The sequence below is a fragment of the Sphaerodactylus townsendi genome, linkage group LG02 (genome assembly GCF_021028975.2).
Source record: "Sphaerodactylus townsendi isolate TG3544 linkage group LG02, MPM_Stown_v2.3, whole genome shotgun sequence".
Classification (NCBI taxonomy): domain Eukaryota; kingdom Metazoa; phylum Chordata; class Lepidosauria; order Squamata; family Sphaerodactylidae; genus Sphaerodactylus; species Sphaerodactylus townsendi.
Window position 1 is genome coordinate 170173770 of NC_059426.1, and position 18032 is coordinate 170191801.

At 45.5% G+C, this 18032-nt stretch overlaps 1 protein-coding gene across 1 annotated transcript in view; it reads left to right on the top strand.

Annotated features, from left to right (window-relative positions):
* Positions 1-18032, top strand: part of KCNH5 (potassium voltage-gated channel subfamily H member 5) — a 132103-nt gene that overhangs the window by 25530 nt on the left and 88541 nt on the right. The window contains exon 4 of the mRNA XM_048484657.1: positions 12550-12979. Within this exon, the coding sequence (XP_048340614.1) occupies positions 12550-12979 (430 nt within the window). The remainder of the gene's footprint in view (positions 1-12549; positions 12980-18032) is intronic.

Here is an 18032-nt window from a genome sequence, read left to right on the forward strand (position 1 = left end):
GATCTTCCCTGGCTAAAGCCAGAACTGAGATTTGCCCGCGCAAAACCCAGTAATTAAAACAGCTTGCACCCCCCAGCCTGGGAAAGCGCACAAGCAGTGGCGTAGGAGGTTAAGAGCTCGTGTATCTAATCTGGAGGAACCGGGTTTGATTCCCAGCTCTGCCGCCTGAGCTTGTGGAGGCTTATCTGGGGAATCAGATTAGCCTGTGCACTCCCACACACACCAGCTGGGTGACCTTGGGTTAGTCACAGCTTCTCGGAGCTCTCTCAGCCCCACCTCCCTCACAGGGTGTTTGTTGTGAGGGGGGAAGGGCAAGGAGATTGTAAACCCCTTTGAGTCTCCTACAGGAGAGAAAGAGGGGATATAAATCCAAACTCCTCCTCCTCCTCCTCCTCCTCCTCCTCCTCCTCCTCCTCTTCTTCTTCTTCTTCTTCTTCTTCTTCTTCTTCTTCTTCTTCTTCTTCTTCTTCTTCTTCTTCTTCTAAAAGTTACTGTCAGAAAGATAACATGAGATGGGCAAGCAGTGACCTTGAACACCACCTGGTACTGCATAACACTCTACAGAAACAGTGAAGAAACAGTTGGAAATGCATTTAACCCATTCCACCTCCCACTGTGCATTAAGACAGCCGCATAAGCAAAATCCCCAAATACAGGGCTCCTGACACACTACACCACACTGGCTCTCTGGAGGAGAGACTACATGGACTCTGGTCTGATCCAGCAGTCTCTTTCTTATGTTCTTATGTTCTTGGGTTCCTCTTCTTCTTCTTCTTCTTCTTCTTCTTCTTCTTCCTCCTGCAACCACTCTGGACACTTATTGACCTTTGAGAACATGCTGAATAATGCACTTTCAGTACACTTTGCAACAGGATTTTACTGTGTGAACAGCATTCTGTTGTAATCAATATTCCCTGTTTGAGAGTGTGCAGCCAGGCAGTCACTGTCCTGGGGCGGCACAGATGAAAATGTTGCTGTCCTTTGAGCTACTGATCTTGGGTGGATATTTGGGTCTGCCCAGCAGGGGGAACTCTCCTAGATGGCTCAGTTCCTCTCAGGGCCCTTCGCATATGCAGAATAATGAGCTTTTAATTCACTTTCACAATTGTTTGCAACTGGATTTTGCTATTCCGCACAGTAAAATCCGGCTGCAAAGTGCACTGAAAGAAGAGTTTAGATTTATACCCCACCTTCCTCTCCTATAAGGAGACTCAATGAGGTTTCCAAGCTCCTTTCCCTTCCTCTCCCCACAACAAACACCCTGTGAAGTAGGTGGGGCTGAGCGAGCTCTGAGAGAACTGTGACTAGCCCAAGGTCACTCAGCAGGAATGTGGAAGTGCGGAAACACAGCTGGTTCACCAGATAAGCCTGTGCCACTCAGGTGGAGGAGTGGGGAATCAAACCCAGTTCTCCAGAATAGAATCCACCTGCTCTTAACCACTACACTACACTGGCTCCAGGTGGACTCTAATCTGGAGAACCAGGTTTGAATCCCCACTCCTCCATATGAGCAGCAGACTCTTATCTGGTGAACCAGATTTGTTTCGCTGCTCCTACACATGAAGCCTGCTGGGCCAATCACATTTCTCTGTACACTCTCTCAGCCCCACCTACTCACAAGGTGTCTGTTGTGGGGAGAGGAAGGGAATGGAGCTTACAAGCTGCCTTGAGTTTCCTTACAGGAGAGAAAAGAAGAGCATAAATCCCAACTCTTCTTCTAAATACTTCTTTCTTCCGATTGGTCAGCTGGTATCCTCAAGGGCTGGACTTGGCCCCGTGGCCCCCAGTGGCTGACCCTGGATGTAAGGTTTGGCAGCGCAGGTCTCCAGCCTTCATGTTCTCTTCTCGAGTCTCTGTAAGGTTAAAAAGAAACATCGCCGGCACGTACAAGCGTTCCCGCTTTTCCCGTTGCTGAAAATAAACCTCCAGTGTTTTACAGCTTCATAATATGATTAGGCAACGTTTTGACTAGACTGATTTGATAATGATGCGTAGAAAAGGGCCATTTAAAGTTGGCACGGATGCAAAGTACGCCTGCTTTGTTGTCTCTTGCCGAATGAATCATCCTCGGCGGCCGAACCATCTGCAGCGGAATCCTTTTGTAGGAATGCGCCTATAATTGAACAGTAACGATTCGGATTGCAGAAGCCAGTTATGGTTTTTGCAGGCTGTAGTAAATGAAGAGCCTCCGGTTCCCTATCAGAGCTTGAACAACTCCCGGACGTGAGACACATGGCTGTGGAAAGGGGGAAGAAAAAGCCAAAGGCGCCCAACCGAAAGCTCTCTGAGAAGTGGTTAATGGCATGTGACACTCACCGTAATGGCTAATTAAGTTTCGGCAGTTAGACGTATGTCCTACCTTAAGAACGGAGGAAGCGGATGAGCTCCTTTCAGCTATTTAAAAACTCTGTAGGGAAACTTTTCCAATAAACGGGGGGCATTTTAGAACAGAACAGATCTATTTATCTGCATAATAGCGTGTTCCCATGTTCTGTCTTTTTGTGTGTATGTAAAGCACTGTCAAGACATAGGCGACTTATGGTAACCCTGTTGGGTTCTCAAGACAAGAGACTAAAAAGGTTAGTTTGCCATCGGACTTCCTCTGCACAGCTCCAGCATTCCTTGGTGGTCTCCCATCCAATTACTAAACAGCGCTGAATGTTAGGGATGTGCCTAGGTGATGGAGGGGTATTCCTAACTCAATGCAATATATTGACGGTGATTATATTGTCATGATATATAAAAAAGAGAGTAAAAATTCACTAAAAGGTCATCTTCTATGTTAGCAGAAGTTTGCAAAACCCAGAGGATGGAGACAGTCAGTCTAGGGCAGTGATGGTGAACATATGGCACGGGTGCCAGAGGTGGCACTCAAAGCCCTCTCTGTGGGCATGTGCACACAGAGTTCATCACGTGGGGGGTGGAAAATCACCCATTCACACATCTAGGCTGGCCTGGGCCACTGAGCACGACGTGCGCCCACTGCAGTGAGCAGGGAGGACTCAGCTGGCGGGCCTGGTTCCTGTGCTCTGGGTGGTTGCTGCATGGGGGGACGCAGAGGAGGCAGAGATGCTAGAGAGGCACAGAACGATGTGCGTGGGACTTGCTGGAGGTTTGGACAGGCTGGCCCCTGCTCGAGTGGGTGGGGCGGAGGAAGAGGGAGCCAACTGGTTTTTTCTAAACTAAAACCTCAGCATTTAGGTTAAATTGCCGGTTGGCACTTTGCGATAAATAAGTGTGGTTCGGGTTGCAATTGGGGCACTCGGTCTCAAAAAGGTTCACCACTACTGGTCTAGGGGCAAAAGTAGCAAAGATTGACCTTTAACGTGATTGGTGAATTCAACTGTAACTCTAGACCAATGAGAAGCTGTTGCATGGGTGAGGAACAGTATCCAGTTGGATGTATACATTTGTATATGCTATGCTAAGTTGAGATAGAGATAGAGTCTGAGTTAAGTTCTGTGTGAGTAGAACTTTGTTCTAGCTGAAGGGTTCTGTATAGTATTATAGTCTTATATAGAATAGACTTGTGTAACCTTGCAACTGCTAAAGTAAAACCTTCCTATGGAAAGAACATCTTGCGTGGAGAGTATTCTTTTCCAAGTATGGTAGAAGGTTGCAGTGAGTGCAAGAAGACTACTAGACATTCTCATCTTACCTGAGAAGCTCCGCTTTAAACTCTTCTGATATGTATCTAGTCAGTTAAGATGCATTCCTATTTCAGTGTAACTGCTGAAAGATATATGTAACCAACCGGCTTTCTGTGACCATTATGTGATGGGACATTCTTTCCTTGATCTCTCTTTTTTTATGGCTTCGCATGCTTGGTAGATAACTGGGCTGATCCCCGATACCTTTGGCTCTCATGGGAAACGGGATGTTTCCGTTGCTCTGTGGGGGCAGGAGGCCGGGTGGCTTTATCTCTATCTGTTGCTGAGCTTGGGGCGCCTCGGCTGCGCAATAAATCTTTCTCACATTCTTAGGGAAAACAGGAGGGGGGATTATTTCTGAATAAAGGGGAAAGCAAAAGCCAGGTTCACCAGAACTGGCTTTCTCAAAGCTGGGTACCTCGTTGCCTTCCAATAAACGCTATTGATCATCAATCCAGAGTTAGCTTCAGAGATCTGACAAGATCAGGCTAACCTGGGACATCCAGGTCCGAGCTCTGTCTCTTTAGTATCCTTTCTATTTCCTCCCAGGTAGTGGAAATATGTGCATCTTTTGTATGCAGGGTTGCAAAACCTCCAGGTGGTAGCTTGAGATTACAACTGTTATCCAGGCAGAGACCAGTTTCCCAGGAGATCACTTCACCTGAAGAAAATGGCGGCTTTGGAAGGTGGACCCTATGGCATGATACTACATTGAGGCCCCTCCCCTCCCCAAACCCCACCTTTCTTAGACTCCACCCCCACAACTTCCAGGTTGTTCTCAATCCAGTTCTGGCTACCCTATTGGTGTACAGCGGAACCTCCGTTTTCGTTGGTAATCCGTCCAAAAAAAAGTAGATGAAAACCGAAGGCAATGAAAACTGAGATTCCACTGTACCTCATTTCTTCAGCAGTGGCGTAGGAGGTTAAGAGCTCGTGGATCTAATCTGGAGGAACCGGGTTTGATTCCCCGCTCTGCCGCCTGAGCTGTGGAGGCTTATCTGGGGAATTCAGAATAGCCTGGGCACTCCCACATCCGCCAGCTGGGTGACCTTGGGCTAGTCACAGTTCTTCGGAGCTCTCTCAGCCCCACTTCCCTCATAGGGTGTTTGTTGTGAGGGGGGAAGGGCAAGGAGATTGTAAGCCCCTTTGAGTCTCCTACAGGAGAGAAAGGGGGGATATAAATCCAAACTACTCCTCCTCCTCCTCCTCCTCCTCCTCCTCCTCTTCTTCTTCTTCTTCTTCTTCTTCTTCTTCTTCTTCTTCTTCTTCTTCTTCTTCTTATTATTATTATTATTATTATTATTATTATTATTATTATTATTATTATTATTATTATTAGGATTCCAGGAAGGTAGTCATGTTAGGCCCTAACATGGATATTCTTGGCTAGCACAATCTTGGACAAAGTGACTCTCCCGCCCCATAATTCTGCCTTCCCTATGTTCTCCTCAAATAATCAGTAATCTCCCAAGCCAGGGATGGCCAACCTAGGTTCCATGATAATGTCACTTGGGTTGAAGTGAGGTCAGGATCGGGTACCAGGGTTTGTCGCAGGGCTAGCCAAACCTTTTAAGAACAATTAGGAAAGAGAGCAAATTGCAGAAGCGAAACGTAAATGCCGAAGCAGCAAAGTCAAGGGAATTACAGCAGACTCCAATGTGCTGAATAATTAAGATGGCAGATTTTTTTTGCCTTTGGGGAGATGTCTCCGAATGCTGTCAGGGAGAGTTGCTAACGTTGTCATCCTTCAGGGCTCGCTGCCCTCTCTGGACTTCAGAAGTGCAGTCCCCAAGTACAGAGTGGTGTGTCTTGTCTCTGGTTAGCATGCACATAAACACATGCGCACCGACGCCACGGCACCATGCCGCGCGTAGCCTGCCCATTATCGCATGGCAGCTGCTGAGAAATACTTTGAACTGTGATGAAATATCGGCAGACGATTCGGGTTTTCTCCCTAATATGTCTTTAATCAGGAAGAACAAACGCTGTCTTGGCTTTTAAATCGGCGGGGGGGCAGATATTTTGCAGGGAAAAAATGGATACAGCAGGCAGGAGTGCTCAATTATGAAAGGGTCTCAGACAGTAATCTTGTGTAAGAATCTGAGTGTTATGGGAACGTGCCTCAAGTTTCATCTTTGAAAAGTCGGTGGGTATGAATGATCTTTGTTCACCCCCACATCCGGAATACCATTTCCTGGAGTATGAAGTTTAGAGCAAGGTAGTTGGGTGAAGATGTGCTTGTTTCAAATGAAGATTGTTGTTCTTGTAATTTTCCTCAAAGCCTCCTGGGAAACGAAGAAAGACATCAAGCAACAACTGGCACTTTTATGCAATTTGCAAATGCAGGAGGGGGTCATCGGGCTTCACTATAATTGCTGGCCTCTCCACAGTAACTCTGAAGGTATACAGAGTCCCTTTAATGACCAAAGAGTTTTGTACTTGTAACCTCTATCTGTGGGTTCTGTGGGGCAGAACTTGGAATGAGTTTGCCACAACAAATTAACCCCCCCCCCCAAAAAATGGTTTACTTTCTTAACATAAAACATCAAATATCAACATTTAACATCACACTTCAAGGTCCTGTTTAGGTGTCATTTCAAGTCCTTCTAGTTACAGTCTTCTGATATTGCCAAGTCCAATTCTTCCTGCAAGTGGGTTGGCTCCTGAAGACTCCAAGGGCTGGGTGAACAGGATTCAACATGATGAAGGTTTCCAGGAGAACTCTCACCCACTCTCACAAAAAAACCTGAAACAATAAACTCCAACATTACAACATAGCAAAAATAAACAACTACCTTCCCACTAGTTCCCAACCACATTGCAGTTACCTTAACAAGGTGTTATGGGCTTATACAAATCAAGGTCCGAGTCTGGTAGCCTGGTCTCCTCCAAACTACATGAGCTCTGCAGCCTCCTGCTGCTTTGAGTCTCCACCCCTTTTCTGGGTCAACCCATTCTGAGCATGGGGGTTACATACTCATTACCACTGCACCCCGTTTCCCCAAAAATAAGACCTACCCTGAAAATAAGCCCTAGCATGATTTTTCAGGATTTTATCTTTACAATAGTCTTGCAAGGTGGGCAGTACCATCGACAACATCATCATTTGTTTGGAGAATGTACACACCGCCTCTCTGTGGTTCTGTTTGAGGTGGCTCACATGTAAAAAACAACACTGCATAAGTTATCAGTATTAAAAGTTATCAATACTGAGAGCCAGCATGGTGTAGTGGTTAAGAGCAGGTGGATTCTAATCTGGAGAACCGGGTTTGATTCCCCACTCCTCCACCTGAGTGGCAGAGGCTTATCTGGTGAACCAGCTATGTTTCTGCACTCCTACATTCCTGCTGGGTGACCTTGGCCTAGTTACAGTTCTCTTAGAACTCTCTCAGCCCCTCCTACCTCACAAAGTGTCTATTGTGAGGAGAGGAAGGGAAAGGCGCTTGTAAGCCACCTTGAGTCTCCTTACGGGAGAAAAAGGTGGGGTATAAATCCAAACTCTTCTTCTTAAAAAAAAACCCAGTAAAAACAAGCCAGAAAATAAAACAGCATAAAACATCTTAAAATGAGATCCATAAAACAGACCTCAGACGATAAGCAGACCATTTATACGCACACAGACACACATATATATGTAAATGATTGGACCCCCTCAGGGAGAAATCTGAATAAAAAAGAAATATCCAGGAACCAATAAAAGTAGGTTCTGAGCAAGCCCACAGTTGCTCCATGTCTGCTAGGGGCAAGAGATTTCCCACCTATAGTGCACCAACACTCCGGCAGCCTCCGGGGAAAAGAACAATTAAAATATCACTTCCAGATTTTCCTGAAAGTGACATCTGGTCTTCCTGGGAATTATTGGAAACTCTATAGTAAACAACATAGGATTTTTAATAATTCCTAGAAAGGACCTGATGCCACTTCTGGGTTTTGATGACACTTCCCTGTTTTCCAGGAAGTGATGTCACACTTTCTCTAATGGCCATTCCCCATGTCCCCCAGTTTCCCACTAGTTGCCCTTCTCACTTCACCAGTTTTTCTTCCCAGCCTGGCTTGGAAGCTTCCTTGGCCCTTGGGGTTAATGTGACCCTTGGCCCCTGACCCTTGGCCCCAATCAGGTTTATTCCTGTCTCTTCCTGGAAGTGATAAAAAAAGGGTGGCTACCCACTTTTAGCACTTCCTGTACTTTCCTCCTGGCCAAGCCTCCTTCCTCCATCTTGCTCTTACCCTTGCCCTTTCAGTATGCCAGCCTTCACCCCTAGGCACCACAGTGCGGCTGTCCAGGTCTCTGGCCATCTCTCTCTCTTGAAGCAAATGGTGGCCTGGGCCTGTGCTTCTGGATTGGAACTCCCTGACGCTGTTCTCGCTCCTGCCTGGTGGGGCTTTTGGACCCCACTGCTCCCTGGAGTTTCTTTGGCACTGCTTCTCCCTCTGGCTAAGCGGGGCTCTCAAGACACTGGGTTGTTCACAGCTTGCCTGATAGGAGGGGGGCTAAGTCAGGGTCAGAATCTGACCCCAGATAGTCAGATTTGCACAGGCCGTCTTTTGCCGCAGAGCTCATCCACTTAGCTACTATATTCCCATCAGCACCCATGGAAAATAGTGTGTTTTATAACGTTAATATTGTCCTTCCTCCAAAGATGTAAGGGTTGGCTCTGGGTATGACCCACCTCTCCTCTCCTGCATCCCATTTATCTCCACAAGAACCCTGCGAGGTATGCTATTGACATGGACATATAGTTTATGATGTTTTAAGCCATTGTATTTAATCATACAAGTTATATGAGTGTAATTTCAATTTCCGGGCACCTCAAGCACCTCTCGGAAAACTTCTACTTTCAAGTTGGCAGAAACTTGTTCAAACTCATAGGAGCAGCCTTGACACTTTGAGCTTTGATTTCCTGTGGTACCAGGGCCCCTAAATTTCAAGGAGATATGGAATTAGCAGAAACCTCAAGCCAAATGTATTAAGATAAAAGGAAAATAGAAACCAGTATTTCTACAATCACAACTGGCCAATAACCTCAACCATTGGTATTAGGTATGAGGACAGTGGTTATACACTATTATGAAATTATTAAATTTAAAATCATATGTTACATCTATGGATTTTGCTTTCCAACTTGACAGTTCATTAATAGAAATATAAAATGGGTTAAAAGGGTTTAGCCATTCAATTCAAAAACAAATTTGTAAAACAGATACCATTTGACTAGAAACCAGTAGTTGTTATAGAAACCTTTTACGCAAGGTGTTTTGGACTTAAGTTTCACCAAATATGGGAATGGGCAAGGTGTGGTAAAAGGTGGGATGAGATGACCAGGTCTGTACGTCTTCTTGACTCAAAACCAATGGTCAGAAGACAAGGAGGGATGTTTGTAAGAGGGTGTAAATTATGTTAGGCAAGCAACAGCCCCTTGAACCTCCTCCCTGTTGCTAACAGAGGAGAGTTCCCTACTCTGCGCAGAATTGAAAGAAAACAATAAATCTTTTGGATGGTTATTTTTGTAACCGGTCAGAGCTGTTGCGCTGTGGACAGGGCCTTGCCCTGTGCCTATCACTAGGTTTGCAGGGATGGGTGGGCCCAGCGCCATCTAGTGATTTTGGGGGCTGAGTGTGAATTTGAACCTGGGTCTGTTATAAACACTCTCAGTCACCCATCAGAGCAGGGCCTGGAGAAACCATTCGTTGAACCCGGCGATCAGAATTGTAAGCAGCTTTATTAATAAAGGGAGCAGAGCCAGATGGCGTTTCCTGTTCTGCTCGAAGCAGCATGGAAATAACAGCAGTTTATATTTCCCTTATTTCCCGTGAGGCAACGGTCCCTCTCCGTTCTCCCATTGGCTAAGAGCAATTAGAGTTACACCCTTCCCAATCTGCCTATTCCATATAAAAACATCAAACGTATCAAATATTACATAAACATATCAAAGCCTCTTCCTGTAATAAGCTCCCCCCACTCCCCCCATTCCCGTAATCATTACTAAAGCCCTTTATTACTTATTTTTGCAGTGAGCCTTAAGCAAGCTTGTCGGTTTGGTCATAAGGGGAAACCTTGCATCTGTATTGCGAAATTGTTAAAAGATTCTTGAGCAAATGTTTCTGCCTGCCTTTGGCTAACCCTTGCAAGCTTCTGTCTGTCAAAAAACCTTTTAACCCTTTTATAACAGGTCTCCTTAGCCCTTAAGAACATAAGAACATAAGAACAAGCCTGCTGGATCAGACCAGAGTCCATCTAGTCCAGCACTCTGCTACTCGCAGTGGCCCACCAGGTGCCTTTGGGAGCTCACGTGCAGGATGTGACAGCAATGGCCTTCTGCTGCTGCTGCTCCTGAGCACCTGGTCTGCTAAGGCATTTGCACTCTGTGATCAATGAGGATCAAGATTGGTGAGCTATAGATCGACTTCTCCTCCATAAATTCCGCATCCAAGCCTCCAGTCTATCCAGGTTAGTGGCCATCACCACCTCCTGTGGCAGCATATTCCAAACACCAATCACACGCTGCGTGAAGAAGTGTTTCCTTGTATTAGTCCTAATTCTTCCCCCCAGCATTTTCAATGAATGCCCCCTGGTTCTAGTATTGTGAGAAAGAGAGAAAAATGTCTCTCTGTCAACATTTTCTACCCCATGCATAATTTTATAGACTTCAATCATATCCCCCCTCAGTCGTCTCCTCTCCAAACTAAAGAGTCCCAAACGCTGCAGCCTCTCCTCATAAGGAAGGTGCTCCAATCCTTCAATCATCCTCGTTGCCCTTCTCTGCACTTTTTCTATCTCTTCGATATCCTTTTTGAGATGTGGCGACCAGAACTGAACACGGTACTCCAAGTATGGTCGCACCACGGCTTTATATAAGGGCATGACAATCCTTGCAGTTTTATTATCAACTCCTTTCCTAATTATCCCCAGCATAGAGTTTGCCTTTTTCACAGCTGCTATGCATTGAGTTGACATTCCCATGGAACTATCAACTAAGACGCCCAAATCCCTTTCCTGGTCTGTGACTGATAGCACCCTGTGACCGATAGCACCCTTGTCCAACATGCTAACTACTACAGCATGCTGGATCGTCAGTGTATAATATTTTATTGTGCTGTGCATACATCTGTGTACCTTTCACGAAGTAATACAAAGCCCAAAGGTATACAATTTTTATTGAAGTAACAGGGGTTAGCTTTTTGTTTGGTCATTAAAAATGATTCTTGAGTTCTATCTTGTATTGATTTTTAGCTGATTATCATACCAGTTCTTTTTTCATTGTTTCATGCTTCGCCACGGCATGGCCTCTGGCTAAAATATTCAATTGGATCAGGTCCAGCTATAAAGTTATTCATGCTTAAGTCCGAGAGAAATCAGTGTTCCTAGTTACACATGACTACTTGAGCTCTGTCAAGGCCTAGGGGTCTCACATAACAAAGTGTATTCGAGTCGTAATCCTTCACATATTGACTGATTAAAACCAAATTAGTAGGATCAGTCCTGTTGATCTTGGATGCAACTAAAGGACGCAACCCCGCCATTTTGATTTTAAAAAATCCGGTCTGATTTTTGCTTCCTCTTTGTGTGCACTGAATGTAGGAGTATTTATGTTCATACCATTTTCTTTGCAGGGAATTTTGTGATCACATTTACCATGTTTTAATACTGTATTTTTTGCTGATTATATTAAAACAGTGTTAAAGATATGAACAAGTCAGGAACGCCAGGAGTGAAAATTAGGCTTATTCGGCTATACCGATAATTTTACAGCCGAATCAAGCCGAATCCAAATTTTCTCGAACTTTCCTCAAGCTTACTGAAAATGGATAAAACAAAGGGGCTCACAACAAAAATATGCCTAACCAAGAAGAAACAAAAAGGGCATGTTTATACATCCCTAATTCTCTAGGTTACGAATTGCCACTGGCAGAAGTCCAAGGAGGCAGCAACGTGGTGTGTGTGTGTGTGTGCGCATGCGCCAGCCATTGGGTAACATCAATATATAATTCCCAGGGAAACCTCCCAAAGTGATGTCATACTACTCTAGGAATCACCAGAAGCACTATGATTTTACCATAGAGTTTCTGGCAATTCCTAGAGTGTCCTGATGTCACTGGGTTTTCCTCAGAAGTGGCATAATGCTATCACCCAGTTTTGATTTTTTAAATGTTGTTCTCTCCTACCAGCCTCCGTAGTGCCGTAGCAATGGGAGCTGATCTCCTGCCCACTCCCCAATCCCCAGTAGGCCAAATGGTAATCCTACCTGGGGTTAATGTGGCTGCAAGAAACAGCTTTGATGCATCACAGTATTTGATTAACAGCAGTCAAAAACATAGAACTCCTTGCATACCAGCATGTTTTGTTTAAGGATAGACTGATCCATTCACCTACTGGGGAGGATCTTGTTGGGCTGTTTTTCCTTGAAGACTACTGGTAGCCAGGGGCAACCTTAGCTGAGTGGCTTCTCTGATGCTGACATTGTGATGAGAGCCAGCATGGTACAGTGGTTAAGAGTGGATGGACTCTAATCTGGAGAGTTGGGTTTGATTCCCTACTCCTCCACCTGAGTGGCAGAGGCTTATCTGGTGAATGGGATTTCTTTCTCTGCTCCTCCACATGAAGCCTGTCACAATTCTTTCAGAACTCTCTCAGCCCCACCTACCTCACAAGGTGTCTGTTGTGGGGAGGGGAACCGGCAGGGTGATTATAAGCCACTTTGAATCTCCTTAAAGGTTGAGAAAAGCAGGGTATAAATCCAAACTCTTCTTCTTCTTCTTCACATTAGAGCCCAATCCCAGCAATGACCATCATCCAATCCCAAGGTCCACTTGGCACAGCCAGGGCTGCCTCGACATCTCAGTCCTCCTCCATCTATGCTACTCAGTACCCAAAAAGTAAAGGATTTTTGTTTTTCCCTAGGGGATCAGCAGCCTCTTCAGTTCCTTAAAAGTGGTACGCCTTCTGCGATTGGGCCGTGTCGCCAGAAAGTTGGACCATTATCTGGAATATGGTGCCGCGGTGTTGGTCCTTTTGGTCTGCGTCTTTGGACTAGTGGCCCACTGGCTGGCTTGTATATGGTACAGCATCGGGGACTATGAGGTCATCGATGAGATAACAAATACCATCAAGACGGACAGCTGGCTCTTCCAATTGGCTGAGAGCATTGGGATGCCCTATCGATACAACACGACCGGATCAGGACAATGGGAAGGCGGACCCAATAAATACTCTCTGTATATAACATCCCTCTACTTTACCATGACAAGCCTTACGACGATAGGATTTGGAAACATTGCTCCAACCACCGACGGAGAGAAGATCTTTTCGGTGGCCATGATGATGGTTGGCTGTAAGTAGGATCTTATTTCCGTGTTGCCGCAATATTTCTTTTTAATGATTTTGCATGGGATTTCTAGAGCACCGCCATCAAATTGTGACAGATATTTCTCATTATGCCGAAGTAGAGCTGTGGGGAATTTGGCCTGCAGCAGTTTTATTCAAATTGTACGGTGGGGCTGTCCACCCACTCACATGAAGTTCTGAGAAGTTTGTCTCTTCTTCTGGTACAATGACCTCAGCGGCTATGCCTCCATGCAATGTATGCTCATTGGGTCTTGGAATCATTCTAGATATGACAATCTGTTTACCTTACAAGCACAGTCCACTGATGGATTTTTTTCAGGAGCATATCTAGAAATACAAATGTGCCTGTAGTCTTCTTCAGATGTTAGAACAGCCATTCTCAACCAGGGGTCCCTGGTACCCCGGGGTGCCATGAGCATGTCCCAGGGGTACTGCGGCAACACTACCGCCCCCTCATTTTTGTGGTGTCTCCCACCAGTGCCAGCAAGGACATGGAGCTGGCCCATGGGACAGGGCCAGCCACAAGGTCAGCAGCCACCACCACCCCCAGTGCTACCCTTCACCCTGGGAGGGGAAGGTGGGGTGTGTGGCAAGCAGGGGCAATGGGAGGGGAAGGTGGAGGGTGGTGGCAGGGGTACTGTGAGATATGAAGAGTGAGGTCAAGGGTACCCTGACCTCGAAAAGGTTGGGAAACCCTGTGTTAGAATGATAGAATCATAGAGTTGGAAGAGACCCCAAGGGCCATCCAGTCCAACCCCCTGCCATGCAGGAACTCACAATCAAAGCACTCCTGATAAATGGCCATCCAGCCTCTCTGTTAAAAAACCTCTGAAGAAAGACTCTACCACAGGTAGCATATTCCATTGTCTAGCAGTCCTTACCAGCAGAAAATTCTTCTTGATGTTTAGGTGGAATCTCTTTTCCTGTAGTTTAAATCCATTACTCCCTGTCCTAGTCTCTGAAGCAGCGCAAAACAAGCTTGCTCCTTCTTCAACATGACATCCCTTCAAATATTTAAACATGGCTGTCTTGTCATGTAATCCATTCATTATACCTTTATTGGCATATTAAAAGATTGTCAGAAGAATGTAAACGTGAAAAACATTAAAAGAAAAGGTAAAAGGTCCAAATGCAGAGTTTAAAAGTTTAATTTTTTTTCTAGATATATGGCTACCGCTGAGGTAATTTGTGAATTATAATCACTTAATAAAAAGTGAGGAACCTGTAAGTGTGATTGGGTGGACCATGAGGTGAACAAAGGTTGAATCAGGCGTACGCATAGGTCATGGTAAAGATTATATTCCAAAAATGTTTGAGATATAGTATCTGGAGAGTTGCATCCACAGCGGCATAATCTTTGTTGTTTGGGTATACGAAGATATCTTCCAGAGGTGGCAGCTGTTGGAAAGCTGTTAAAATGTGCTACCTGTGTTCCCCCGAAAATAAGACAGGTCTTATATTAATTTTTGCTCCAAAAGATGTGTGAGGGCTTATTTTCAGGGGATGTCTTATTTTTTTCCATGATTTTGCACCCTCCCCCCCACGTGACCAGATCAGCAGCGCCGGGGAATCTGTACCTAGGGTTTATTTTTGGAGTAGGGCTTATATTTCAAGCGTCCTCCAAAACCCCCAAAAAATCATGCTAGGGCTTATTTTCGGGGTAGGTCTTATTTTCGGGAAAACAGGGGTAGCATAAAAACTCGACGTTGTTTGATAGATGAAGAGTAGAGAAATATTTGACTCTGGATCTATAATTTGGCTTTATCCCAAGAAAGCAAGGGGAACATATAGCTGCCTTTGATGGGTAAAGGATCATGTTCATGTTTCAGTCTTTGTTTGAAGATGTGTGGTTCGTTATTTATATCTATATTGTCCAGATTGATCCCTATAGTTCTGATTTTATCCACAATAACTTTGGACCAATAACATTGGAACTGATCTTTTAAAAAAATTCAATTGAAATCACCATTGCTTGAGCCAGTATTTTATAGTGACAATTCAGGCTGTCATGCCCCCCCCGCCCTTAGCCTTCTCTTCTCCAGACTAAACATCCCCAGCTCACTATGTCTCTCCTTGTAGGGCAAGGATTCTAGACTTTTCACCATTTTGGTTGCCCTCCTCTGGACCCGTTCCAGCTTGTCCATATCCTTCTTGAATTGTGGTTCTTCAGATGTAGTCTTTTAAAGACATTTGTTTGGGAATATCCAGCCTCTTGTACTAGGAACAGTTGCTATGTGGTCTGAAACAAGCACTCTGCAAATATATATGGTGCTTGTTCAGGGGCGGAGCGATGGGGAACTACGCCCGGGGCATGTGTGCGCCCTGTGCCCCCTGCTGTGGCTCCCCTCCACACCCCAGCCATGCCCCCACTGCGGTGCGCGCCTAGAGCGTCGTGCCCCACGTCCCATTAGCGCTACGCCACTGTGCTTGTTTCAGCCAAATGCCAGCTGTGTGTATCTGGAGAACTGTGGCTATATCATGAGGCTGGATGCCCCCAAAGGCAGCATCTCAAAGAGGCTACGCACATCTTTACAAGTTCATAAAGCACACAAGTTCATTCATTCGAAAGCCCGGATTGCCTGCAGCTCCATCCTGAATCTACCATCAATGGACCAACACATTGTTGTGTTCATTGTTGTGGAATTCAAGTCTTATCATCTGGATTGGTGGTTCTGAATGTGTGTGCTGTTAACGTTTATGAAGGTTGGAAGACAGAAGGTCTTGGTGATAGGGCTGGGCAACTGGAGAAGACATAGAAGACCCTAATGTTCCTGAGTACAGGGATCATTTATTTGATTTACGCTCTGCACTCTCTCCCCACAAGGGACTTGGGACGACTGACAACATTTAAAATACAATAAATAACAGCATGGCGTAGTAGTCAAGCGCAGCGTTCTCTATTCTGGAGAACCGGGATTGACTCTTCCACACGAGTGGCTGCCTCTTATCTGGTGAGCTGGATTTGTGTACCCTCTCCTGCACGCGAAGCCTGCTGGGTGACTTTGAGCTAGTCACAGTTCCCTCCAAACTCTCTCAGCTCCACCTGCCTCACAAGGTGTCTGTTGTGGGGAGGGGAAGGGAAGGTGGTTGCAAAACACTTTTGAGACTCCCAGCAGTTGAGAAAGGCAGGGTTTAAATCCAAAACTGTTCTCTTCTTAAAAAATCAATTCAAACAACAAGACAATCTGGAGGATTAAGACAACCGGCCTGCTCCATAATAGTGACCAAAGCCTGCAGAAAATAGTGACCAAAGCCTACAGAATGCTGGAAGATCCTACAGAGCACAGATATCACCTGGGAGATGGTTCCAGGGAGAGATGCTCTGGTAGTTGACAAGTGGGCAGTTTGTGGGTCAGGTACCTGATGAAGGCATCATGACCGTCTAAGGAGGTGAGGGGTGGCATATTGAGTCACACAGGTGAGACGATCCCGGACAGTTTGTCGTTTAATAGGTTCAATATGGTTTAATAGCACTTTGGCCCCTTCCGCACATAGAATAGAATAGAATAGAATAGAATAGAATAGAATAGAATAGAATAGAATAGAATAGAATAGAATAGAATCTTTATTGGCCAAGTGTGATTGGACACACAAGGAATTTGTCTCCGGTGCATATGCTCTCAGTGTACATAAAAGAAAAATACATTTGTCAAGAATCATAAGGTACAGCACTTAATCATAAGGTACAGCACTTAATGATTGTCATATGCAGAATAATGCCCATTCAATCCACTTCCACAATTGTTTGCAAGCGGATTTTGCTATTCCGCACAGTCAAATCCAGCTGCAAAGTGCATTGAAAGCGCATTATTCTGCATGCGCGGAAGGGGCCGTAGAATTGACATCGGAAGCTGGGTGGAAGTCAGTGTGTAACCTCTATCTGTGGGTTCTGTGGGGCAGAACCTGGAATGAGTTTGCAACAACAAATTAAAAAACAAACAAAATGGTTTACTTTCTTAACATATAACATCAACATTTAACATCACACTTCAAGGTCCTGTTCAGGTTGCATTTTCAAGTCCTTATATTTACAGTCTACTGATACTGCCAAGTCCAATTCTTCTTTGCAAGTGGGTTGGCTCCTGAAGACTCCAAGGGCTTGATGAACAGGATTCAACAGGATGAAGGTTTCCAGGAGAACTCTCACCCATTACAAACACAAAAAGAACCCTTAACAAGGTGTTAAGGGCTTATATAAACCAAGGTCCGGGTCTGGTAGCCTTGTCTCCTTCAAAACACATGAGCTCTGCAGCCTCCTGCTCCACCCCTTTCTGGGTCAACCCATTCTGAGCATGGGGGTTACAAGTGCAGGTGCCAAAGTATTGTTGTTATATATGCAGCCACATTCTAGACCACTCGAAGCTCCTTTTGCCCTCTCCGCTGTCTCTGCGCACAACCTGGTATTTTGGCTATAGCTGTACATCCGAGCTGTAGCCGTTGTCATTCTGTCGCTTTGCTTTTTTGAGTGCCGTGACCTGAACGAGCTCGAACGGCGGTCCAGTCAGGCTGGGCCTATGGGAATCAAGATGAACTCCTCTTGGCGGCATCGAAACGCCCAAAGGCGTTAAGGGTGTTTCGTTCTCTCAAAGTGTGGAAGGGCTGCGGCGTGGGTTGCGCAGCGACTTCTTTTTTAATCTCCTGGGAACGGTATTCCTCATTACCTTGGAAGCTGGAGGCAACACTGTGTATTTCTAGACATGACACATTGTATGGTTGATGCTCCTGTCTTTTCAGTATTCCTGCACATCTGCGGCTCCTCTAGAGTGTCTTTTTAAAAGCGACACCTACAAAAGACGCTGCCGCTTCCTCCCTCTGTTATCAAAGCGACATCAGGTGCCTGTCAGGTGGATGCAAACATCAGTGTTGTTAATCAGGAGGCTTTTTGACAACTATCCGTCATGCTAGTACACTGCGCCAGGAAATGCCTTATGTGGACTTATTGATCAGTTGAGGCTCTTGCCTTGTGGAAGACACCACAAGGTTTGTGCTCAATCCTTGGGAAGGGGCCATAGCTGGGCTTCCCATTTGCCAATCTATGC